Raw genomic sequence first — 26,393 nt, 5'->3', positions numbered from 1 at the left:
AAATCAACATTGGACCTTAAGCCCAACATTGACCAAGGTGGACATCCTTTAGGGAAAGTTGATCAAGTGGTCAACATTTTTGGCCAAGCTTGAAGACCAAGGGACCAATTTGGCCTTGACATGTGGAGGCACCATATTGGAGAGCTTTTCCTCTTAGTTAGTGGTCATGTTTCACTTTATGAATGAAGAGTTTTTCCATAGGTAGTGGTCACATGTCACCCTCTCATTTGAGAGGATTTTTACTACTTGTCTCCCTCCTATTGGAGAGGATTTCTCCTTGCTCTCTAAGCCAATCAAGGTAACTCTTTTAGGTTAAAGTTCCTGCCCATTTTGAGACACCTTAGCCTGTAAATATAGGTTTTTTTCTTTCATGTAATCGCCTTTCAAATAAAGTAATGTTATGCTGTCATTTTGTGCACTTATACTCTTAGTAAGGTCATCCTAAGCTAGACCAACCCAAGTGACCTCTTGTCGCCACCTTCCTTTAAGAGTTGACCCAACATCTTTTAAAGAACCCTTAAACACATCATCCAACACCTTATAAACACCTAAAACTGTGACACACTCATCCACTCCCCACCACCATATTTTCGCATTCCAAAACCATGCATACATGGCTTGGTTCCTTCTATATTTGGATTGTCCTAGTTAGAGGATTGCTATCATTTGTCTATGTGTGTATTTCTTTTCTTTTTTGGAATGATCATCTTAAATGGTGTGAGTTGTGGGGAACGTCCTTCCAATTGATCTAGCATGGGTGGACGGCAAAACAACGACGTAGTTAGATGTTCGTTAATTAGGTGTAAACCTTGTCTTTAAGAAATCTTTAGATTTTCTTGTTAATTATCATCTTTGTAACATTTTATTTAATAATTTTATACTATTAAAAATAAAATGTTACTGTAATTATTTTAAGAACTAATCAATTGGAAAATAAAAAAACGTGGAAATTTAATTTATTAAAAAATCGAGTATTTAGAGAAGTAATTAGTTAGTTTTCTATTAAGTTAAAATATATAATATTAATAGTTATTTATTTTTAAATAAATACTGTAAATGTAAAAATAAATCCTATTTTAAAAATATTTTAAGTTAATTTTCAATTTTTTATTTATATAATTTTAAACTTTATTTTTAATCACATACATAATTATTAAAATGATCATAATAATAACAACAGTATAAAAATAGAGAATAGTGTTTTTTGTGGAAAAATTATTTTCATAAATTTTTACTTTTCTTTCAGTAATTATTTTCAACAATAATTAATAAATATTTTAATTATTATGTCTTGTGTTCAAAAATCAACAACTTATAAATTTTAATTTCGTTAATAAATTTTTCTTATTTATATCTTTTTTCTAAATAAATTATTCTTAAAGCAATTTTTTTTTGTATATAATCATTTTTTCAAATAGTTTTTTTCTAAATTGTTATATTTCAAATAATTATTTTTTAAATAATAGTTTCAGGAAAAATAATTTTAAACCATTTTTTAAAATAATCACTTTTTAAAAATCCAAATTTTAGAAATTACATTTTCTTGAAACCAAATTTTAAACTGATTTTTTTTTTATAACATTCGATCAAAGTTTGAAATTCAAATTTTCAAAAATCAAATTCTAAATTACCAAATTAAATGATATCATTTAAGCAATTATTTAATACAATATATTAATTGCGATAAATAATATTTTCTATTTTAAAATATTTGAATTCAAAAATGGGGTTTTATTAACATGATTTTATCTCATACATAAAATGTTATAATCATGAAAATAAAGTAAAATTAGGTTCTTTTTGGATATTTTTTTCGAATTAGGTTTAATCTGGAGAAGAAAAAAATTCCTCAAAATCTATCTTTTCGTATAAGGAAAATTGAATTTATGTCAAGTCTTTAACCTACTCCGACATACCCATTCATATCTTCTCTTTTTCTATTTGACATGATGGTTGTTGATATGTATTTTCAAAAAAGGAAATGTTCTTTTACCCCCAACAACCCCCTGGCAAATAAAATTTAGGTTTAATGTCTCCTTAAATTCCTATTTTCGTTCAAAATCTTAAATAGATTCTATTTTTTTTCGGCGTCTTAATTGGGTCCTTATTTTTGTAAAATTGGATCAAATAAAGACTTTCCGTCAAATTAATCAAACACCGTTAAATAGGGTGTTACGTGGCATGCTGACATGACTAAACTGTGTTTTTTTTTTAATTTTTGAATTAAAAAATGAAGGATAAATAGTGCTGAAAGGGCAAAGTTGGAAATAAAATAAAATTAAGGGCAAAGAAAGAAGCTGGAACGATGGTGTGTGGTGGCACTTCCAGGGCGGAGGGCGTCGCCGGTGATGATTTTGGCCGGCCGGAGAGGGCCACAGTTGGACTAGTTCGGTGGAGGCAGGGGTTGCCGTGGAAGGGAGTGAAGGAGAGAATATAAAGGAAAAAAAAATACATAAACTTAAACTGTGTTGAATTCTGCAGGTCTTCTTTCTGAATCATCCTCCCCCTACCCCTTCCTATTATTCTATTCCCTCTTCCAAACCTCAGTCCTCTAACATTGGATGGTAAAGACATGGTTTTGATCTGAGCATTCACAAAATTAGTTTCATATCTACTATGCTCATGAAGTTGTGAAATGCCATTAACAGATATATCATGTGTATCTAACAAAGGTTGCTTAATCCCTGACTGGTAAGCAGCATCTTTTGCAGGAGTTGGCACACTGGAACTTTCAATTTCATTGTCTTCATCATCAGCATCAGAACCATAATTTCCAAGACCTAAAACATCTCCAGGAGAACTAGAATTAGATTTTTCACTGGAACGATCATTTTCTACCCTTTCTTTGACTGGTTCAAATCCAGCGTGCATTCGAAGCAAAGAGAACCCCCAAATCGGGTTTGTCCATCAACCTTCGTTGCGTCACCAGGCGCCGCTATCACTGGAGCACCGGAGTTCGCCTCCTTCGTCTCCACTATCATGCAACCTTGCAAACAAAAGCCCCAAATTTGCGAACACTAAGCGCATGAAAGATCGCCCCCTCCGACACCTACAAAATCTGGAAGCGCGACAGCAACCTCCGCGTCGGCACTTCCCTCGCCGGCTTCGGCGGTCTCAACATCAGAGTTAGACTCCGTCGACGACCACCGTCGGGGAGCGGAGCTGCGGGAGGCGGAGAAAGGGGGGTGGGATGGTATTGGGGGAAGAATTTGAAAGGTTGAGATGATTCGGTTTTAGGGACTGGCTACAGACTGGTGCCGGAAAAGGGAAGGGTTGAGAGGGGAGTGGCTGTAGACTGGTGCCGAAAAACATGGGGTCCAAGGAGGAGACGTTGCTGGAATACATTATCATAACTTCCAGAGAGAATGGGGTTCTGTAATTGAATTGCCAATTTTGCCCTAATTGAATTTCCCTTATTTTAATTTAATTTTTTAATTCAAAATTTAAAATAAAAGAATTTATTCACGTAATGACATGTGTATTAAAAACAACACTGTTAGCATATCAGGTGATACAATACTTAACGTCGTTTCATCAATTTAATGGAAAGGTCCTATTTGATTCAATTTTATAAAAATAAGGACCCAATTGAAACGCCGAAAAAGAAAGGGTCCTATTTGAGATTCTGGACGAAAACAGGTACCTATTGAAACATTAAACCTAAAATTTAGTATTGATAAAGAAGAAAAGGAGATAAAGGGTAAAAAAAATGTAAAATTGGATATAAAAATTTATAAAGTCAATAGAAACCTTTTCAAAACTAAAGAAAAACAAAAAAACTCTACTTCCAAAACCGAAATAAAGAAACCAAATGTATTAAGAAACTTAAAAAGCTATTAGGTTATGATCGTTGAATGCTCTTTCCTCACCCACGAAGACATTGTTCTCGTCATCGACTCCTGTAGCATGATTTGAGGGCATGATTCTGGAGACACCCTACCCATTGTATCATATTTAAACTTCTTCCTCCTAGAGATATATTTTTCAGGCAAAACTAAAGTTTTCCTTATCTTATTGCCTTCTCTCCCTCTTCTCCCCTGCTTAGTCTCTTTCCTCTTTCTCCTTTCACTGTTTCCGGCGATCTCATCACCACCACATCGGAAATTACCCAACCATAAAAAGTGTTTTTCCACGACCCTCCAACCCCACCGCGTCTCCATGATGAACACGAAAGAAAAAAAAAAGAGAAAAAGAGAGAAAATGAATGAAAAATGAGAGGGAAGGAAAGAAGCAAGGAGGATGGTTCGAAATGGAGGAAGGAAGAGAAAGGAGGGAAAAGGGAGAAGTAAAAGAAAAAACCTTGCGAAAATGGTGCACGATAATTGCATATTCGCAAGATGAATCTAAGTACAAGTAAGAAAGGGATTCCCGGTAAAGAAGATACCATGATTTTCCATCTTAGCCTTTGTCGTAAACTAAACCTAGCAAAATATTGTTGGGTAAACGAACCCATGCAAAGCGTTTATAAAATGCTGGTGCAGCTCACTCATGATACCTACACATGTCAGTCGCAACAACACAGTGTCGGTGTGTGAAGATGGACCATTAAAAACAACGCAATGAGAAATTGAAACATTAGTGGATCAGTATGAATCAGAGATCATGGACAACATAGTAAGTAGGTTTTATAGAAATGTCACTGTTGTCTTTTGGTAATCCTTCTGACAAAACCAACATGATTATCAGTTTACTGTTGATTCAACATAACTCTTCTGGCCTGTTTATCAGTTACTCATATATGTCTTGAATATGATTACATGTTGATAGTTAACAAACAAATTATTGTCAAGTTTCACATCCAATCTTATTGCAGATGATTATATTTTGTAAGATGTCAAATGTTACAAATGGCACAATCGTGCCTTCGCAAATGAATGTAGAGATCAAGATCTCTCAATGCAATTCTAGCACGTCATATAATATAATCCCATACTTGCGAAGAGTTATATCTAATTCATAGTTACGACTGCTTCAAAACCCCAACTTCTAGTTTTTTAGCACAAGCAACTCTAATCACTGTGTCAAATGGAAAATTATAGGTCAAACCTATGCGCTACTAACGGTGGCTTTGTTCCTGAGGAGCATCACCACCAACATCTTCAGTGGCACTCTCTTCTTCTGCTGATGTATTACTGTGGCCGCCCTCACCTGTCAAAACAGAGACACCTTCAGTATTTTCAAGTTTTAACACAGATTTGAACTTTTGGAACAAAAAGAAAGTACCTTCACTATCATCTGCTGGAGCATAAGCTGAGCGTCTTGAACGAGCGTGCTGTTGTGTTGGCTGATTACCAATATAAGTACGACCCCAACAAGATAAGAAAACAGAAAAATCAATGTCAACAAAATTCATTCAAATTTCAACTATAAGAATAGCAACATTACTGCAATGCATATGTAGTCATGTAGAGGATCAATCATTATTTTATTAACATGTAAGAATAATGAATCCTGTTCCCTGTTCAGCCCAAAATTTTCGATAAAAACCTTCACTGCAATACAAGGAACTAGAATGACTATTACACTATCTCCCATCGAAGTTAATTGCATCAAGCACTTAGCACATTTGCAGCATTGCAAAGATGTACTCCAAACAGCAAAACTGATTCTTCAACATAATGGTTCTGCAATTTAATCTGAATCTATTTGGAGGTTTGAATAATTATTGGAAAAGAACTTAAAAATGACATGAAGGGAAGCGATAAACAAAGATGAAATTACCTCAGTTATGTAAAGCACCCTCAATATAGCAAAATAAAGTCACTGACTTTCATATAAACAGAGAACAGAAAACATTCACAATGCATTGTACCTGCAACTTTGGGCGGAGTGCTTCAAGTGGTCCTTTAGGCTTTTGTGCTCCTTGCTATTTGAAAAATCAAGAAGAAAAGGCAGATATATTAGGCATCATGCGTTTAAAATGTACTGATGGTAAATTATAAGTGTTCATGTTATAATGATTAACTTATGCCTAAGGTCCGAAAATACCTTCCCCAAAGCCCAATCAGCAGAATCAAAGTAAGCACGTTCATGATCCTGCAAAATGAAGATTGGCCAAGAAGAAAAAGGAGTTTCAAAAGAACATTTCAAACAAACACACAGATGATCGGATGGCAGGAGGAACAGAAGCATTGGAGAAGCAAGATCTGATAAGAAATGGTTAGCAACCTTGGATATTAGTGGAGGCTTCTTTGGCAGCATCCCCCCATACTTTTTCTTAATAGCTTGCTCCTGAAAAAACAAATTTACAGAAATGATACCCGAACACAGCAACACAAGCCCATATTATATGTTCAAATGCTCAAGTGATTTCAATATTCAATAATAACAAAACCCACTATAGATAGGTCTAAAACATTTCTCATACATATACTGATCATTTAGTCCACAAAAACAGAAAGAAAAGATCACGAGACAATGATAGGATTGTGAGCATAGAAGAATACAACTTTACACTTCTATAACAATGAAACTTTACATGAATCGGAATACACAGCATCATCATAAAACAAAGATATATTTTAGCCTTTCAGACATTGTTATCATGTTTGGCTGCCAGACCCAAATTAATTGGGTGTTCCAATTTATTTATTTTAGTATCTCCACACCAATTAACCAAAGCTAACATCCCCAAACTAAAACCTTATTCTCTCAAATGCTGAATTTTTTCTTACAAATCCATTCCACTGAATAACAATTACCTCCTCCTCGGACGAGGGCATGGGGTTGTCAGCGTTCCGATCATCCACAGATATTTCACAGTCAACTTCGTTCTTAGAAGAATCATCACCATCCTCCTCCTTTTGCTTCACATCGCCAACCTCAGCCTCCGACATTGCTTCCTCTACACACCACACACAATTGCAATATTGTCACTAAAGCGAAACACCAACAATTTCCGATATTTTTTCGCAGAAAATCGTAAGGACCCCATTGATTCCAATACAAATAACATGGATCAATACCCCCTCCCAATTCAGCAACGAATCAAACAAAATTAGCATGGAAAGCGATTAGATTATTGCGAAGAGCTACGGAAGGAACGAGATATCGAAACATATCGTACCGTATCGCGAGAAACTTTGGATCTGAAAATCGATGCAGAGAAGAGAAGAAAAGACGTTTAACTGCCAAACTGCAACTCTGAGACAAAACAATTAGCAATAGTTGCACAATACAAACACAAGCATCTTTTATTGCGTTCCCAACATTTTATATATATATATATATATATATAATTATTTTCATTTAATTGATGTAGTATTATTAGTTAACTTTTAATTATTAATCCAAATACATGGAAACAAGTTTTTAGCGAACCCTTGTTTGTTTTGTACATGCATTCAAACATTAGCAATGGACAGTGTTGTAATAATTTTTTCTGCGCGTTTGTTAAATTTTATACAATTTAATCAATTCATTAAATTTATAAAATTAATTTTATGATAAACTTATATGTTTTTTATTCACAATTATTCCGACACTAAAGATATTTAAAAACATTATCATTAGCTTTGATTCACTTTATCTATATCTCATCATTTACAATTTTATGGTTTTAATTTCGTTGATTGTGTATATGAATAATAGAAATACGTTTTTCGAAATATTATTTCTAAAAATAAAGTTAGATTTTCAAAAGTTCAAAATATTAATATATTTCACTTAATGTTCTTTGAGCTCAACAAATGACTCATAATTAAGAATAAAATTAGTGAAAAAAATTAATATATGTTCTTATATTTTTTTAATAGCACATAAATGGATTGTTATAAAGAAAAATCAAATCATACTTTTAATTTATTGTTTAGTTTGATTTTTATGAGAAACAATCAAACAACTTACAATTACATGTCAGTGCAAGAATGCTAATACTTACTAAAATACATTTTTTTTCCTTAAAGATGTATTTCACATATAATATAATATAAGTTATATTGTATACGGAGTATTCGTTAACCACATCAATATTGATCTCATTTTAATAAGATATAACATAAAAACACAACTCAATATATTTTAAGTGTCTACACCTAAACATATCTAAAATAATTTCTACCACTAAGTAGCTTAACCGATTACTTGTCAATCTATTGGACCTAGGTCCAAACCATCGAAGTAAGGATCTACAAACATAATAAATTATATTATAAATAGCATAATAGTCAAGTATTTTATTCATTTCTCATTAATTACACATTTAATATTATTGATATGAAATGTTGACTTAAGCATCAAAATATCTTCTATAAAAACAATTATAATTCATTTATGAATGACGAGTATGGAAAAAAAATATATATTTTACCTTATTTTAAAAAACTTTAATATTACTTAATATAATATAATAATATAATAAGATGCATTCATTATATTACATAACATGTCGCACATGTAACTATTAAATTCTTTATTTAATTAAAATCAGGTGTTAATTATGTTATATGACTTACTATGGTTAAGTTAAATTAATTTTTTTATTAAAATAACATATCGTGTTAATTATGTTATATGATTTATTATTGTTAAGTATAGCGGAGTAAGTTAGAATCATAATTACAGGTTGAATAACATTCAGAGCTTATTATCCATTTATAATCATAATAATTGTTGTTTGCATAAGAAATTTTAGAAATTTTCACATTGAAATACATAATGTTTAAATTGTTTATAATTGAATTCCCTTCATTTCTTAAATAGTTTGTTTCGATGCACTAATTAAAATATTTTAGATTTTAATTTTATTATCTAAATAAAGAGATTTAATTGTTCTTTTAAGGAAAAAATATATTTTAAAAATATTTGAAACATCAACCCTACCATTTGATCCATAATGACTTGTCTTGACTTTCAGTTTAAATTGACTCGTTTTGACGTTCGACACGATGGACATGTCTCAACCTTTGAGCAAAGCTGACTTATCAACCTTCTGTCCAAGGCGACTTGTATTGACCATCGACTCAGGTTGACTCATCCCGACCTTTGCCTTAACCGACTCATCTCGACTTTTAGCTTAAGTTGACATATCACAACCTTTGGTCCAAGGCTGACTCATCTAGACCTTTGCCTCAACTTGACTCATCTCTACCCTGGACTCATGCAAAATCGTCTCGACCTTTGCCTGGTCAACCTGTCTCGACCTTCGACCCATGTGCACTTGTCTCGACCTTTGACCCGTGCTAATCTGTGTGGACCTTTAGCCCAACTTACTTGTCTTGATCTTTTACCATGAAGAATTTGGCTCGTTATTTATCCACAAACGAATCAATTTGACCTTCAATCTAGGCTGAATCTGCTCGACCTTCAACCTACTCTAAATTGTCTTAACCTTCAACCTATGTCGAATCAACTTAGCATTTACCTTACATTGACTTGTCTTGACTTTCGGCCCGACCACACAAGCTTTTTTCTAGGAAAACTCAGCTTAATCTTTCCAGGACGAATAAAGTCGACCTTCGACCTCAATCAAATAAACTTGCATAAGGATTAATCCGTAGGTAATTACATACGGATAAGTCCATAAGTAAAATTTATATATAATTATATATGAAAAAAAATCTATAAGTAACATAATCGTCAGTTTTGATGAAACAATTTATTTTTTGGAACAGTTATGATAGATTGAAATACACATCAACAAACAATTTATATCTAAAAGATACTTATTAAATAAATAATGTCAATATACAACAAATTTCATACATAAAAGCTCTAAAATTTAAATATTATAAAATACAAATGTTTAATACTAATAAATAAAGTCTAGATAAATACTCAAACATAATAATAAATAAAGTTTGGAGTTCCCAAATACTAATAATCACACTATAGTCGGGACAAATTAAAAGATTATATGTCTTGTTACACTTGATCATTGTCTTACAACTCTTAGTTTGAATCATGTTGGTCTTTTCTGTTGCAGTGGTGTTAAGGAGTTCTTGTAGAAGAATTTTTCATCCTCCACGACAACTTCATATGTTTGATAGGGTGGTGGATGAAGGAGAGGAATCAAACCAGGAGCGATCGTATTTTCGTCAACCCCTAGCCTTTTTTTGTTTGATCCCTACTCATAAGTAAACTTTATCACCAAAAAATCATATTACCAACAAGATATGAAAAATAGTTGTCGTAGACTCTATGTTATGCAAAAAAAAGAGAGAAAAGAATACACAACGAAAATGAGTGTTTAATTATATTTGATTATTTCTTTATGATGAAATGGATAGCGATATCATAGTTTAAAATATGTGAATTGAGAATTTCTAAAATTACTAAACAAAATGTTAATTATTTACAAATTTTTAAAGTTTGATTTTATATATTTTTATATTTTGTTTATACTTCTAAAATAAAAGTTAATATTTACAAAATTAATCTCTTAAATTATATTTATAATACTCATTTAAATTTTCTTTTAAAAAATAAATTTACTTACATTGATATTTAATATACAACGATATTTGCACTGTACTTTAAAATTAATTTTTATTTAAATTTACTTTCAAATAATATTTTATTTAAAATTTAAAAATAAAATATAAAAAATATTTACAGACATTTATAAGTATACTGCCAATGCTAACAAGTAAATAAAGAGTTGACTTTAATTGTAATGGCATACCAAAAACTAGGAACAAAATTAAAATAATTATAAATTTTAAAAAAGAACAAATACATTTTTCAAGACAATAATGCTATTACCTTATCATCTTCAGACTTGCCGATAATGCTAAGATCTGCTGAATATATTTATATGCAAAAAATCACTAGGGTGTGTCCAAATGAACTGACAACCTTCCAAGTCTAGTATTCACACTAAACCATGCAAGAATGCTAACCTAAAGTAACATTTGAAAAACTTAAAAGCTGGCTTGAATAAATAAAGTACAAAGAACTTTTAAAAATAAATTCATGATGTGAATCTTACCATCTCAAATAACTCTTCCTTTTTCTCCTTAAATGAAACCTAAATAGTTGACAAGTAAAGCAAGAGCTGTATTAGTTGAAACTTTGGAAATATCATTCATTTATTATATACAACTTCCTTGACAAAAAGGAATATGATACAAGTTACAAATGAAAGTGCAACCAGGTTACCTTTCCATTATCTTCAATCACAATGCCTTTAGTAATCTTTCAAAGTTTCAGTGAACCAGATGCATCCTTTACCAAAAGTTATTCATTAGGTGATAACATAGAAAGGTAATGTCCAAGTAAAGGATTTTTTACGTTTCTAGGCAAAAATCACTTCGTTATTATAGATTTGGGCAATTTTTTATTTATTTACGTAAGGGTAAGTCATGCAGTTCCATATGACTTCAAATGAAGAAGTCATACAGGGGTGTACGACTTTTACACTAACACAATACAAAAGGTGAAGTCATGCACCCCTCACGTTTTCAGGCACTGATAACTGATTACGGGCACCTGTAATCGATTATACAATATTAAAGTCGTACAGGGGGTCACGACTTCACTGGTAATCGATTACATCACTACTGTAAGCAATTACCAGTGCTGAAATTCAAATAAAAGGGTTTGGTAATCGATTACAGTTAGTGTTGTCAAAGACAACCTGGTATTAGACATCATTGCCTATATTTTCTTAACTCAAATGAGTTCAACAAGTGTTTTAATTCTCTTTAGAATTGTAATCAACGATTACTTACAAGTCGTTCAAACTAGCAGAGAGAATTTGAATACAATACAATATAGTCTAAACACTCGTTGATGTTTCTCTCTTTTCTCTTTCTCTCTTTCTTACAACAGTAAGCCAATATTAGAATGAACCTCGAGAGTATTGCTTGACTTCTTTTCTATTTTTCTGCTCAGATGTTTTCTTTTCTTGAGTTCTTTATGTGCTTTTCTTTTGAACGCTTCTCTAAGGATGAATATTTATGTTGTATGATATCCGCTTGATTCTTTATCTGAATGATCTTCTATACATAGGCTATTGAAGAAATGTCCGTTAGACTAAGCTCTTGGTCTTGATTCTTGTGTCTTCTCTTCTTCGTGTACATCAGTTGTTGGTTAAAACCAACTTGTTGGTTAACGCCAATTTGTTAGAGCAAACTTTCTTTTCCATTTGACTGGAGTAGATTGTACTTCTTTTTAGACATAACTTCAAGTGAAAAACATTTAGTGAATATATCTTTTGTCTTTAATGTCCACTTCTAATTTTTTAAATGAAGAATGTGGATGCGTGTAGAGTATGTTATTTTCGTCTTTTGTTATTTTCGCCTTTTGTAATTTTTTAAACTCTTTTTGTTATTTTCGCCTTTTCAGAGCAACATCGTTTAACATGTTATGTTTTCTTTTGCATTTTAGGTTTTAGGCTTTTAGAGAGTTTTTTTTCGAATACAATGTCTTGACATTTTTCATTTTTCCGAGAGTTCAACTAAATACCCTTGAGTATAGTAAGCTCACTCATTTAGCGAAACTCTCTTAGACACTTTGACTTATCAGTCGTTTAACATTGCGTCTGGATATTTTGATTTAGGTGTTTTTATGATTTCTACTATCCTAAAGGTTTTCTTAAGTTTTTTCTATGTTGGGGATTCTTGAACCTAGTCTTATGTTTCATCCTATGATTTTTTTTAAATTCTTATTTCATTTAATGTTATCTGGTTAAACTTCAAAACATAAAAGCGTTTAGATGTATAAACGATTTTCTCTTAACAAGATATTGATAAACTTAGATATTTCTTGGGTATTGAGGTGACCGAGAATTGATTATATTTATAACAGACTTGGTACATACAATTTGTATGCACAAGCTTGACGAGGATTGTTAGATATATTATATTTATCTTTTATCTTTAGTTAATTTTTTATTATTTATTATTTGTATTTTGGGTTTTACTTATATTTCTTCTACTATAAATAGAGTACCCCTATGTATATATATATTCAACACAAGGGAGATTAATCTCACATATAATTTTTTACTATATTCAACATAATTAATAAGTCAAGTAGCAATATTTGAAGAGTGGTTCGGGAGTTTTTTTTATTATTTTAAACGATTTTTATTTAGATGTTATGTGACAATTTTAGTTTATTACTTGGAAGTTTTAAATTTTTGTTTATGTTTTATTTAATTGACGTTATATAAATTAAGATTTTTATTACGTTAATTTTTGAGATGTTATTCGATTTTAAATTTCCATAAATAAGTTATACTTTATTTGTGATATCCTAAATTGGGGTGTTACAATATCCGATCTTCAAAAGGAACGTGAGAAAGCTTAGAAAGAAGAAAGAGAACTCTTAGAAAAGAGTTTCTAGAGAGATGAAATGTTTTTAAGTAATAAGACTGATTTGTGATATTTCTATTAATATTTAAACAATTTATCATTAAAATAATAGAAAATCATTATTAAAATATTATCACTTCTAATATACAATTTTCTATATTCTCACTTTATCGGTTGTCAATTACTTTGTAACGACCAATAATTTTTCGCTAGCTAATACAATATTATTTCAGTTACTAATTTGGTGATTAAAAGATTAGATTCATTAATCTAATATTTTTTATCATTATTTTGACCGTCATATAAATAAATGTTAGTATACACCAATTTAGTCGCTATTTAAGTCACTAATTTGCGACTACAACTATTGGATGACTATTTCAATCACAATTAGTGACTAGTTTTTTTTTCTTATAGTAATTTTTTTTCCATAAAATTAAGACAAGTAAAAAGAGAGGAGAGAATAATTTGTTATCAATGTATAACCGATTTAAACCTCCAAAAACATTGTTTCCTTCGTCTGTCTTGTACATTGTATATTATTTATTGTCCATTTTTTTTCTTATGTCACTACTACAAAAACAGCGTATAACGTCACACATTCAACGTCCAACTACTGAATAGTCAATGTTAAAAATGAGGGGTTACATTTTTGTAAATAAATGGAATTATTAAACGTCATTTAAAATTGTAATTCGACCTAAAAGGATATAAAACGTCGAATGCCCTTTAAATTCGACGTCAAAAGGTTAGTGAATTCAATAAAAAATTGAGCGGGAGATTGAAAATTCATTCACTTTATCTTAGCGCGCGATATTCTCTTTTCTTCTCAAACTTTTCTCGAACGAAGTTTGACGAACATCACATGTAATCTTTCTTTCATTTGATACAAATGCATGTTACTTAACTACTTTATGTATGATTTTTGCTTGTTTTAACTTATTATTTTCGTGTTCTTGTTCTTCATTTCTCTCTCACTGTGACAAAACTTTATTCCGATGAACCCACCTTTTGAAGGTTAGTTTTCGTTTTGAAGAACTTATGTGTTGAACTTGTTTGTTGTTTGTTTTGTTGAACTTGTTTGTTGTTGTTATTGTTTCGTTGAACTTGTTTGTTGTTGTTTGATTGAACTTGTTTGTTGTTGGTTATTATTGTTTCTTGTTGGTTATTATTGTTTCTTGTTGATACTAGACTACACGTTCATAGTTCATGCTTTATAAAATACCAAGAACTGAAATTTGTTGTTTTTTTGCTTTTCAGGTTTCGTAGAGTTGTAAAAAAGGATCACAATTAATTAAAAAAAATTGATTAACGTTGAATATTGACAAAATTTGACGTTAACGTTAACGTCGTATATTGAGAAAATTCGTCAAATTTTTTAAATTCAACGTTAACGTTGACGTCGTATATTGAGAAAATTCGAGGTTAATTTAACGTCGAATTTTTTAAATTCGAGGTCAATTTAACGTCGAATTTTTTTAATTCGAATTCAATTTAATGTCCCCTAATATGATGTTGTTCGTGATTTCGCCGTTAAAAGTCCAAAATATTCGACGTTGTATGCGATTTTTTACTAGTGTGTATTAATTACTTGGATCACTCTTGGTTATTTTCGTATGGATAAATTAAGGTAAAAAATGTCATTACAATATTTTTCTTTTGGTTGAAATAGCAGCATAAGATTAGAGTGAGAGATTGATTTTGTTAGCTTATCACCATGCAAAGCATGACTACAAATTGATCATTTAATAACATTGTTTGGTTATAAATTAAGATTAGGCAAGTACTAGCAACATAGAGTATAATAATTCCATCAATAACATGATACTATTTAGACATCCAACATGTACTACTATGAAACAAAACATAACCGTTTGAGAGCATTGTCTAATGAAGCTAGAGCTGTGGGTATAAAATATTCTTAACTTATCACAAGTTGTTTATGGTTAAGTATAAATCTTGATGGTTTTATATATGGTAATTCTAGCCAATACATGTTACTAACACCCAATCAATGGTTTAGGGGATTATTTAACGAAGATATTTGCCTATATAAATTATAGTTGGAATAAACTAATATAAATGAGTCACAGTGTACTGAATCCACCAAATGTTTATTTTTCCATATTTTATAGTCATTTTTTTAAAGATCCGTTATTACTTTTGAAGATTTGTTAGTTAATCCTTAAACTAGTTTTTTAAATTTTTGGTTCTTATCAACTATGAGTAAATCTCAAGCCACTAATTATGACCCACACCTTCTAGAATAAGTAGAGTTCAGGTTAGAAATATTTGCAAAGGCTTTAATGCTTGCGATAACTTTTTAAATATTTCATCTCAAAATAAATAACCCTGTCTCAGCCAAATTAATAAAAAAAAATATTTACGTATTTTTTGCATAAACCTGTTGCCTACTAACTTTTCTATATAATTTACATGAATTGAATCTTAGAAGTTTATAAAATTAAAATATATTTCAAAATTCAACATCAACAAAATCTTCTCATCATAAAAGGATTTATATATAAGTATTTTTTTCGGAAAAAACATGATAGACAATAGAAAAAAAAACTCAAGTTGCAAAAAATAGAAAAAAAATATATGTATAGGATAATCTTTTTTACCACAAAAAAGGATACAGATGGAAAAAGTTACATTATTTATTATTTTCCTTTCTAATAGATTAATTATGTATTATTATATGTACAACATTATCGATTATATTAGGTTAATTCTAAATCAAACTATTAATTATAAACCTTTTACATTTTTTAATAATAATGATGTTAACTACAAAGAAACAAATTTTAAAATAAATAAATATTTTCTTTACACATTTTCTCATCTATCATCGTATTTTTGTAAGGATAATGATACTTTAAGAACATATTTTTTACAACATTTTAACATCATCTATGTGTCATTCTTTGATTGGTCCATGTTGGTGTTTATGATTATTATTATTGATGGTAGAGTAATTTTGGACCAATCACGTAATGATAAGTAGATGATATTAAAATGTTATAAAAAAAATATTGTCAAAGTATCATTATCCTTCTCACATCAATAACCTCACTTCTTTCTTCTTTGGACTCTTTTTTTCTTTTGTCTTGTTATACCCAAAGATGGCAAACTAAATCTCAATAATCACATGTCATCAATCAACAATAACCAATCAAATGTCGTACCGTTGAAGTCGATGAGTGCTTTATGCGTGTAAATGGAGCAGTTCATCTTTAGCTTTTACGATAATTTGGAACAAGTACGGAGCAGGTGAATTAGTGCATAATTTCATTCGACAATAGCCACCTGGTACTTCCCAAACCTAACACAAATTTGACATGGCTGTTCAACACCTATATAAATGCATGTTTTGGATACCTATAGTTAAATAAGAAGTGTGTGTGCTAAGAGAGAAAACATTAAATTGGAAGAGAAATGAAGGGAAGTTCAATTGAAGTTGGAGAAGCCATGAAGGGTGCATCCCCAAGAAAAGGGGTGACAAGAGGGTTATCTATAATGGACTTTGTTTTGAGAATTATTGCAGCTGTTGCAACCCTAGGTGCTGCATTGGCCATGGCAACTACCAATGAGACCCTTCCATTTGCCACTCAATTCATCAAATTCAGAGCTCAATTTGATGACCTTCCCTCACTTGTGTAAGTGTGTGTTTAGTTACACAAAAATATACTTTCACACATTTGATATTATTTTTCCTTATTTTTACTTTTTTTTTTAAATTACAAAAGTTTATTTTTTAAAGTCTATTGTACTCTGGTTAAATGTGTCAAATGAATGTTAATGTATGTTATACTACTCTTATTCTCAGTTACAAGTGATTTTAATATCAAGTTGAAGAAACTAGTATAACATATGAAGGAATGATACTATGACACACTTTTAAATTCATTTGACACAGAATATAAGGATAAAATGATCATAAAAGTATACATTTTTGTACTTTTTCAAGAAAGAAAAAAAGTAAATTATAAGAAATGATAGTGTCAAATCAATGTAAAAAATTTAGGTGTGTTAAATGATTATTTTTTCATAACATATTAACCATGTTTAAGTGCTTTTAACTTAAAATCAGTTTTTTATATCTTCACCTTGAGAAGTGATTTTTGTGTATCTGTAATTATGTGTTTGAGTTTACGTTGGATGTGTGTGAACATGGAAATCCAGGTTTTTTGTGATGGGCAACTCTGTTGTTTGTGGCTATCTTGTGCTTTCACTTGTTCTATCTATCTTCCACATAGTGAGGAGCACTGCAGTGAAAAGTAGGATTCTCCTTGTTGCTTTTGACACGGTAAACAAACAGATTCTCCTTAATTATAATACCAAGCCAAATTTTTATGGATGATTTTCATATTTAATACTCACTTCTTCTTTTCAAGTGAAATCTTTTCATTATCATCATCCAAAGTTTGTGATATTTTTTTATTAGGTTTCTTAAATTTGAAATTTTTTTATTAAGTTTTTATTAATTTTTTTATATAAAATATTTTAAAAAATTATATTTAACAATTGAGTTTTTATTTTTAACTTTTTTTTCAAGTATCATTATTTACTTTATGATCTTTTCTTTTTGTCTCTGTGTTATAGATGTGAAGAAAAAAAAAGAAATCAATTAAAAAATATAAGCTTTTTGAGTATTTAAATCGATAAAAATATTTAATAAAATCATATTTGAAAATACTTAAATATATGTTTGAAACCTAATCATTTATTTTATTTTATTTTCTTTCCAAACTAGATTAAAAAAGAAGGCAAATTAAAATAGAAAATAGTTTAAATATATTGTCAACCGGGTGAAGAGTTTTTACAATATTATTCAAACACGAATTCCCATGTAACATTTTTTAATCTATAATAAAAACCTTAAAAAAGTCATACTTATGTGTGATTTTAATTGATTAATGGTATAAAGTTTTTATATTATACACATATCCTGAATTTTGTTACTATGCATATAAATTTTACACCATCAATAAATAATTATTAATATGGATTTTAAAATTATTATGGTAAAAAGCCAATAAATTGTATTAAACATACTATAAATTTGTTTTGTAATGTGCAAGCATAAATAAGTTATATTTTTCTCGTGTAAAAGTTAAACTCAATAAAAACATATCATAGAATTAGAACCTTAAAATAAAGACTCTTGATGCTGTCATCATTTTCCATTTAGTGAGAAATAATGTCTGAAACAAAGCAGAGGTTTAACCACACAGTGGTCAATAATTCATGCTACTTAGTTTTTAATGATGTTAATTCCATAGTTGTTATTTTTAAGATTGTTGATGAAGTTGTGGTTAATGTTGTAAAAAGGTAATGTTGGGTCTGATCACAGCCGCAGCCTCTGCAGCAACATCGATAGTGTACATAGCACACAATGGAAACACAGGTGCCAATTGGTTTGCAATCTGCCAACAATACAACAACTTCTGCGAACGCATTTCGGGTTCTCTCATTGGCTCTTACATTGCTGTTGCTCTCTTCACAATACTAATCATCCTATCAGTTGTTGCAATCTCTCGAAACTGATGTTCTATGCCCTTTTCTTCATATAACTTAGTTTGAAGGAAAGAAAACAAAAACTGTCTTCATGAACATTTTTCTAGTGTGCATTTGTGGTTTGTAATCCAAGTGTGAAAATGTTGTTGAATTGTGGTTTCTGGGTGTAATCGATGAGTAACAGCAGAGCATGATTACATTGAACCTTTGTGTTAAATTTGAAATACTTGCAAGTTGCACATTCTAATGAAACATGTACATAAAATATATATATATATATTAAAAAAGAAGAAAAAAAAGAGTAACAAGAGGTTTTATACCACAAAAATTAGAATTCCGAATACTGATATACCCTGCAGCTTCCTCCTTGTGCTATGTTAGTATGGCCACAAGTTCATCTATTGACTTCAATGTCTTCTCGTAGTATAGGTACGATTCATACACCTTTGGCGTTCTAATATACCGATCAAACTGAACAAAATGAAAACCAAAAACATTAAAAGTGACACAGTCCTTTAACTGATTAGCAGTGACAGAGACAGTAGTAATAAGAGTGTACCTCTTCAAAGTTGGAGATCAACTCATTAGCAGTTCTGACATAGTCCTTGCGACGATTCTGAGGTAAGGTAGAGAAAGCAGTTCTCAAATCCTGGTCAAGGTAGGCCTGTTTGATGCGTATGTAGAACATGATATACCTCCAAGACAGAGTCTCCAGAGGCTCCCTCATGTCGTGGAGCCCTTCGGCGGTTTGTTTTATGCGGGCCACCGCGTCTTCCGGGGAAAGCCCGGGCCCGAAGAAGTGCTCCCAGATGAAGGAGCGGGTGCCCCAGTTCTGGGCCAGGGCTTGTTGGGTGCTGCCATGCACTGCTACTACAGCTGTGGAAGTGGCGAGGAATGTGGAGATGAGGTTCCTTCTGTTGGGGCCTGTGTGGGGGAGAGGGGTGGAGGTGGCGGCGGTGGTGGTGGTGGCGGTGGAGGAGGGCTTTTTGTGGTGGGTTTTGAGGTGGGCGTGGAGGAGTGTGGTGGCGTGAGTGAAGCTGGACATGGTTTGTGTTTGGATAACGTGATTTGGGGACGTAGGTGGTGTTTGAGGGAGTGAGGTTTGAGTGGTGGGAAGGGAAATTTTGGAATCTGAGGCTTCGGGCAGGGGGTAGGCTGACCCTTCTGACCGTGCTGACCGCTCTAAGAGCTTGATGGTTTGATGTACATGATGCGCATGTGGAATATTTATCTTCCTGAGATTTGGAACATGTACATGTTTCATTTTTCTTAATTTCGCTTATCTTATAAATCAATGTTATCTTAATTCAAGTTTTGTGAGTTTCTTGGTTTTATTTAAAATTAAAATAGATTTTAGTTTTTTACGTGTTTGTGTAGTATTTAATCTCATCACTTTATTTATCAAAGTATACCTTTTTATTATTCACGAGAAGTATGAAAAGTGGTCAGTGTAAAATTTTAATATTTAACTTGCCTCTCATTATTGTTAATGTAGAAACTTAAACATCTTCAACGTAATCACTCTTTTTAATTCCCTCTCTCGAGTTTCAATTTTTAAAAATTCTAAAAAATTAAAATATATAGCATTTAAATTATTTGTAATCAAAATTATATCTTTTAAGATAAAATTTGATTTTGAAAATATGTATGTTAAGATAAAATTTACGAAACATATGTTAAATTTAAATATTAAAATAGTATTTAACAATTTTATTTAATTTTTTAACTTGTATATAATAATAATACATATATAAAAATGATAAAAATAAATATTATATATATATATATATTAGATTTTACTTTTATTATATTTAAATATTAAAAAAAAAGTGAAATCTAACTTCTTTTATTAAATAAAGAAAAATAATATTTTGATATACCTAAATTTTTTAGGTTCTTTTGACATTACTTTTTTACTTTTTATTTTCTTCTTTCTTAAAAAAATACAAAAATTTACGTTATATCTTGTATTTTATGTGAAATGAATAGTACCATTACTCTTAAATAAATATCAAACTAAATTAAACTTCAAATACATTTAGAGGTATTCATCCTCTTCCCACCCTTAATCAGAGGTAATAAAATGAGAGTTACTTTAGACTCTTTTGGTATGCCCCGCTTGCCAAAAATGAAGTAGAGTACATTGATTTGTCACATCAAAGTGGGTCGAAAATCAATCCTCTTACACGATGGAGTGATGTTAACATTTTTTTTTTAAATTGTGGTTTTTATTTTATATTTTAAAAATTTATTATATATATATATATATATTAAAAACATATTTAATCATAATTTTTTTTAAAATTTTAATAAATTAATGAATATTTCTAATGAAATAAATTAAAATAAATATTGCACCAGCAGATAAAATTAATTCAAATAACTGAACCGGTTAATCATTTAAATTATAAAATTTTTTATTTTTAATTAAAATAAAAAATGGAAGCAAACAGATTGAAAAATTGAACCTATTGATTCATAATTTATTGGTACCTCTAGCTACCTATGCCTACTACTAGTGTTAATGTTCATATCACGCCCATGAAAATAACAACTTTCTCTCTATACCTTTCGTTCTAAGCAAAGAGACAAAGGCCATCTTGCAGTGACTTTGTAGTTGTAGATGATGGCATTGGGAAGGAGAGGATTGTTTGATCTTGAAAAGCATTTTGGGTTCTATGGAGCATACCACAGAAACCCAGTTAACAGAGCAATCCATGTGTTGTTTGTGTGGCCAATTTTCTTCTCAGCCCTTCTCATCCTTCACTTCTTCCCTCCCTTTTTCTATCTTCCAAACTTTGAGTTTTCTCTTTGGAGGAACAATGTCATCTTGCTTTGGAACGTTGCTTTCCTCGTTGCTTTGCTTTACTCTCTTTTCTATCTTGCTTTGGATCTCAAAGCTGGTTCTCTCGCTGCTTTGCTTTCTGCCCTTTCTTGGATGGGAAGTAGCTTTCTTGCAACCCAACTTCGCTGGTCTCTAGCTTGGAAGGTAAACCAGATTATTATTATTTTTTAATTTCCTAATGTTTATGGATCATGTTTGTTTTTCCTCTATCAACTATTATATAAAAATGGTATTGTGGTTTGTTGGTTTTTTTAATTTTCTAATATTAAATCAATATTTTTAATGAATATCAATAAGAAATGAGTATATGTATTTAATTATATGATTGGATGAGTATAATATTATCGTATTGGACTCACATAAACTCATTATTTTGTTAATAATTTTATTTGAGTATTATTTTAAAAAATAAGTAATCAAAATAAAATTATTATTAAAATGAATATTAGTAATTGACCTACGAAATTGAAATTATTTTTAAAAGAGTTAAATATATTTTTAGTTGTTAAACTATTAAATAAAATTGGAAATGGTTTTTATATAAAACTTTGAAGCATTTTGATTCTCATTCTTTTAAAAGTGATGGTTTTAGTATCTGATTTTGAATGAGATTAAAATTTCACCCACATAACAAACAACACTCTACTTAAGTTGTCATGTACAGTGTCACATGGTTTTCACGTGTTTTATTTTATTTTATTTTAATTAAAATTTAATTTCTTTTATAAAATCTAGCACTGCATTTTAAACTTTAAAAAGAAACAAATTTTCTTTTATCTAAGGTTTATTCGTTCTTCCCCGTCTTGTTTCCACCGCTAACATTTTCATCTTCTTTCTCTCGGTTAACACCATCTTCTATTTTTTTTTCATTAAGTCAGTTTCTTCGTTTTTGTTAAATATATAATTTTTATCTTTTAATTTTAGTTTGTTCGTTATTATTTTTTATTTATACTTTAAGTTTAGTTTATATTTTTACTACTATAAATAGAAAACTTATGTATATTTAATACAACGAAAATTAATTTTATATATAATTTTTTACTATATTTAAAATGGTACGTAGAACATAAGATTCTTTTAAGGAAAAAAATTATGTTGCATTTGTTATTACACTTGTTGCTGTCACCGCCGGCGCGCCGTCTACTGCGGTTGGCGACGCTATTATTAATTATTGTTGACGATGCTATCATCTATTATTGTTGATGATGCCATTGTCTACCGCTGCTCGTGACACCATCATTTATCGATGTCGTTTACCTCACCATCTATTGTTGTCACTGTGGAATTTCAATTTCGATCGAAGATTAAATGATTTTGATCGCCTCAGCCTGATGACCATTGTATCGTCAAATATAAATAAAATCAAAAAAATAACTTCTTTATCCACTAAATGTTAATAATACATTCCTTAACTATAATTTGTAAAAAGATGTTTCCATAAAACAACCTTTCAAATTTTTTATTTAAAAAAAATCGATATTTCATCTTGTATGTCATCTTTACGTATCATTAATAATTTTTAGTGAGTTATAAAAACATATATTTTTAGTAAATCTTTATTGATTATTATTAACAAGTTTTATATATACCATTAATCATTTAAATAACTTTTCACTGTATTTAACAATTTCCGACATCAATCATCTTCTTCCAGAATCCCCGTTGATCTTTCTCCCACCATCATTCAACAACTCAACATTCATTTTCCATCTCCATGTCTCACTCACTCCAATACACATTGCCTCCATTACCCATCATCTTTATTTTTCACCCATTATTCGGCCAGCCTCACAACAGTCACCAAACTCATTCATCTTTGCCATCATCTTCACCTCCAATAGTTTCATTCACGCTTCAACCACAAACACACCATTTATCAACACTTTCGTCACTACAACTCACGACTTCCATTTCCCCTCTCTCGTATCATTCAGATCAGAAGCAAACAGGGACAAATATACAGACCCGATCTCCAATTCCAACACCCCAAAAATAGCATCCTCCATCATCACCTTCATCTTCTACCTGTAGAAAAATACCAAAAAAAAAAACTCATCCATCATTTTCCTCAACCTCACATCGGCACCAACCATCACAATTTCATCATCATCCAACACCAAACTAGAATAGAGATGACGGGTGTGCGATGGCGCTGTGCCTGGAGGCTTGACACCCAACACCGTGACCTAGAGATGGATGTACTTTTGTGCAAGAAAGAGAAATCAAAAGAAGAGGTGGAAGTTGCAGAAGAGGGTGGAGGAAGATGAAAATGTTGATGTGGAAACAATGGGTGGAAAAGAAACAAAGACACCTTGGATAAAGAATTTCTTTTTTTCTTTTCAAGGTAAAAACAACAATGCTTATAACAAAATTTTAATTTTAATTCAAAAAAATAAAATTAAACATGTGGTAGCCACATGTCAATATACATGGTAGCCTAAGTGGAGCACTGTTTGTCACGTGGATGAAATTGGATTACAGTCTTCAACAACGAGAGAACCTCTTCCAACAAAGATGAAGATAACGTAGTGACCATCATACGAAATTACCAGACAAGTCTAACATAGAATGCTACATGTGTTATACGTTTTGGCATTATAAACCAGAATGTCGTACTAGCATGACTAAAACATGCAAAGAGAAGACTAACTATGCAGCAAAGGAGAAAGAACATGAATAAGAGTTGTCTTAATTAATGGTCTGTCATGGAAAAGAAGAAACCAACAATAATTTGTGGTATCTAGATATCGATTACAACAATCACATGATCAGTGAAGACAAGCCAAAATTTACCACTCTTGATGATATTGTGAAGTTTGGTGACAATTTTAAAATTTCATTCATGGGAAAAGGACAATTAAGAATACAAACCAATAGATATTTTACTCATAATCTCTAATGTTCCCTTTGTTCTAGATTTGAAGAGCAATCTAATGAGTATTGGTCAGCTGCAAGAAAATGGTTATGAAAATAACCATAGAAGGTAGAGTTTGTAGAATCCAAAATGCCAACCCAAGATTGATTACTTAAGTGAAGATGGAAGAAAACAAAATGTGATAGAAATCTAAGTTTAAGTTTAAGTTTTAGAGGTAGACGACGTTATAGTCTCTTATATGATTAGGTAATGGATCATGAATATCGAATCTCCTTGATGAATCCCCTTAAAAGCCCATCAAAATGTTTCAACAAAGATGACGAATGCAACATGGAGAAATTTGAAGCTTTTGCAACAAGCTTCAAAGTGCTTGTTGAAAAGAATTTGGAAACTCAATCAAAGCTCTCCGTAAAGATTATAGTGGAAAGTACTACTCGCATGAATTTGCAAACTTTTGTGAAAATAATGGAATTAAAAGGCAACTTTGTCCTAGTCATACGGTGGAGTTGAGCAACACATTCCAACAGACTTCAATGACAACGAGGAAGGTGATCATCCTTCAACGAATGAGCAACAACTAGAAAATTAGCAAGAAGCCTTTATACATGTTGAAAACCCACCTAAGTTCTAGATATTTCAGTTATTAGTAATCAGATATTATATAGCTGTTGTAGATTGTGTTATGCCTAAGTTTCTTTAGTGACAAACTATATCATGCATGATGTCAGTTCGTAGGCCACAGATCTTGATACAACCATTTCCTGAGCACTGCATTATTTCCTTCATTATGAACTCAACCCTTTAAAGGAGTATTTAGAAAAATGTCCAGTCATTGCAATTGTATTCTTATCTCTCTCAGTCCTAATCCAAAAAGAGTAGTTATGCTTCTTAATTTTTTTGGCTAAATATAACCATGCTAAACACCTTGTTGTCACAGGCAAATAGTAAAAACACTTTTACTGCATACACTAACATTATCAACATAACATTTCTCACTCTTTTCTCTTTGATCATGCCTAGGTTGTTCTGGTGGTTCAACTAGTATGTTGGACACAGCTTTTTATTGGTCACGGTATATTTGAGGTTAGCTGTTGTTATAATAACTCAATCTCTGTCTCAAACATTTCTTATATTAACATGCCAAAGATGTTTTATTTACAGAAAAGAGCACCTGCCCTTTTGGATAACATCATTCAGGCCTTTGTAATGGGTCCTTTCTTTGTATTGCTAGAGGTATTGTACTGATAAATTTCATATTTTGAATTCCTAATATCAGTTTATTTCTTTGTCTCTAAGGCTACTTGCTTTATGCAGGTTCTCCACACTTTATTTGGTTATGAGCCATATCCAGGATTTCATTCAAAAGTGCAAGCAAAAATTGAAGCCAACATCAATGAATGGCAAGAAACTAAGCAGAAACTATATTAGGTTGGTGTATCTGCACAACTTAAATAATCTCCCACAAACACAGGAAGAAGGGAAGCTAAAAATGAATAAATGATCATATATGTGTGCATTGTACTGATACATATGCATTGAACTGATATAGTTCATCCTATTGACTTTATTATTACCAATATTATGTCACAACCTTGAAGTACTAATGGATTTACAAGTCCAAATAAATGCTTCATCTCATCAATTTCGTGTGCCAGACCAACATCCTAGAATGCTCACAATCAACAAATTAAATATACATATATATCAAACTACCATACAGATGTAGCACGAACACACGACTCATTCAAATGATTATAGTTTGTTTAACTTGTACTACTTTACATTAACTAACAATTTCTTGACGAAACTAACACAAGAATTTGTACTTTTATAAAAGGTGTGATCCTGAGCCACATGTTATTCTCATATTAAATATATAGCGCATGCACATGCCAAC

At 31.0% G+C, this 26,393-nt stretch overlaps 4 protein-coding genes across 5 annotated transcripts; 2 read left to right on the top strand and 2 right to left on the bottom strand.

The window, feature by feature from the left end:
* Positions 1 to 4,779: 4,779 nt before the first annotated feature.
* On the bottom strand, positions 4,780 to 7,202 carry LOC108335162 (uncharacterized). 2 transcript variants are annotated; one of them, XM_017571112.2, is made up of 7 exons: positions 7,067 to 7,188; positions 6,702 to 6,844; positions 6,169 to 6,231; positions 5,989 to 6,036; positions 5,813 to 5,866; positions 5,224 to 5,284; positions 4,780 to 5,148 (listed from the first exon to the last, which is right to left on the bottom strand). In XM_017571112.2, the coding sequence occupies exons 2-7, from the start codon at positions 6,834 to 6,836 to the stop codon at positions 5,057 to 5,059; spliced, it is 453 nt and encodes a 150-aa protein (XP_017426601.1). In that variant the 5' UTR covers positions 6,837 to 6,844; positions 7,067 to 7,188; the 3' UTR covers positions 4,780 to 5,056. The 2 variants fall into 2 exon arrangements, with proteins under 2 accessions (XP_017426601.1, XP_052725629.1); XM_052869669.1 differs by having other exon boundaries at positions 5,989 to 6,231; positions 7,067 to 7,202.
* Positions 7,203 to 16,664: 9,462 nt separating this feature from the next.
* Positions 16,665 to 18,980, top strand: LOC108335317 (CASP-like protein 7). Its single transcript, XM_017571307.2, has 3 exons — positions 16,665 to 16,915; positions 17,442 to 17,565; positions 18,591 to 18,980. The coding sequence occupies exons 1-3, from the start codon at positions 16,695 to 16,697 to the stop codon at positions 18,804 to 18,806; spliced, it is 561 nt and encodes a 186-aa protein (XP_017426796.1). The 5' UTR covers positions 16,665 to 16,694; the 3' UTR covers positions 18,807 to 18,980.
* A 43-nt stretch (positions 18,981 to 19,023) lies between these two features.
* Positions 19,024 to 19,977, bottom strand: LOC108335318 (photosynthetic NDH subunit of lumenal location 2, chloroplastic). Its single transcript, XM_017571308.2, has 2 exons — positions 19,336 to 19,977; positions 19,024 to 19,247 (listed from the first exon to the last, which is right to left on the bottom strand). Exons 1-2 carry the CDS (start codon positions 19,819 to 19,821, stop codon positions 19,149 to 19,151), a joined length of 585 nt encoding a protein of 194 aa, XP_017426797.1. The 5' UTR covers positions 19,822 to 19,977; the 3' UTR covers positions 19,024 to 19,148.
* A 1,312-nt stretch (positions 19,978 to 21,289) lies between these two features.
* Positions 21,290 to 26,262, top strand: LOC108335926 (2-hydroxy-palmitic acid dioxygenase mpo1-like). Its single transcript, XM_017572144.2, has 4 exons — positions 21,290 to 21,765; positions 25,517 to 25,579; positions 25,658 to 25,729; positions 25,811 to 26,262. The coding sequence occupies exons 1-4, from the start codon at positions 21,400 to 21,402 to the stop codon at positions 25,922 to 25,924; spliced, it is 615 nt and encodes a 204-aa protein (XP_017427633.1). The 5' UTR covers positions 21,290 to 21,399; the 3' UTR covers positions 25,925 to 26,262.
* Positions 26,263 to 26,393: the final 131 nt, after the last annotated feature.

Source organism: Vigna angularis, chromosome 10 (assembly GCF_016808095.1).
Source record: "Vigna angularis cultivar LongXiaoDou No.4 chromosome 10, ASM1680809v1, whole genome shotgun sequence".
NCBI classification, from domain to species: domain Eukaryota; kingdom Viridiplantae; phylum Streptophyta; class Magnoliopsida; order Fabales; family Fabaceae; genus Vigna; species Vigna angularis.
Note: the sequence above shows the minus strand (reverse complement) of the source record. Positions and strands in the feature narration are given on the sequence as shown.

Bases quoted from the DNA above. Each gene is read 5' to 3' on its own strand.
- LOC108335162 (XM_052869669.1), bottom strand. From the start codon at position 6,836: ATGTCGGAGGCTGAGGTTGGCGATGTGAAGCAAAAGGAGGAGGATGGT. The intron at 6,232-6,701 runs GTAATTGTTATT...TTGTTTTTTCAG, and splicing joins TGCCCTCGTCCGAGGAGGAG to GAGCAAGCTATTAAGAAAAA. The intron at 5,867-5,988 runs GTATTTTCGGAC...TTTTTCAAATAG, and splicing joins CTGATTGGGCTTTGGGGAAG to CAAGGAGCACAAAAGCCTAA.
- LOC108335318 (XM_017571308.2), bottom strand. From the start codon at position 19,821: ATGTCCAGCTTCACTCACGCCACCACACTCCTCCACGCCCACCTCAAA. The intron at 19,248-19,335 runs GTACACTCTTAT...CATTTTGTTCAG, and splicing joins TGATCTCCAACTTTGAAGAG to TTTGATCGGTATATTAGAAC.
- LOC108335926 (XM_017572144.2), top strand. From the start codon at position 21,400: ATGATGGCATTGGGAAGGAGAGGATTGTTTGATCTTGAAAAGCATTTT. The intron at 21,766-25,516 runs GTAAACCAGATT...GATCATGCCTAG, and splicing joins GCTGGTCTCTAGCTTGGAAG to GTTGTTCTGGTGGTTCAACT. The intron at 25,730-25,810 runs GTATTGTACTGA...TGCTTTATGCAG, and splicing joins CTTTCTTTGTATTGCTAGAG to GTTCTCCACACTTTATTTGG.
- LOC108335317 (XM_017571307.2), top strand. From the start codon at position 16,695: ATGAAGGGAAGTTCAATTGAAGTTGGAGAAGCCATGAAGGGTGCATCC. The intron at 16,916-17,441 runs GTAAGTGTGTGT...ATGGAAATCCAG, and splicing joins GATGACCTTCCCTCACTTGT to GTTTTTTGTGATGGGCAACT. The intron at 17,566-18,590 runs GTAAACAAACAG...TGTTGTAAAAAG, and splicing joins TCCTTGTTGCTTTTGACACG to GTAATGTTGGGTCTGATCAC.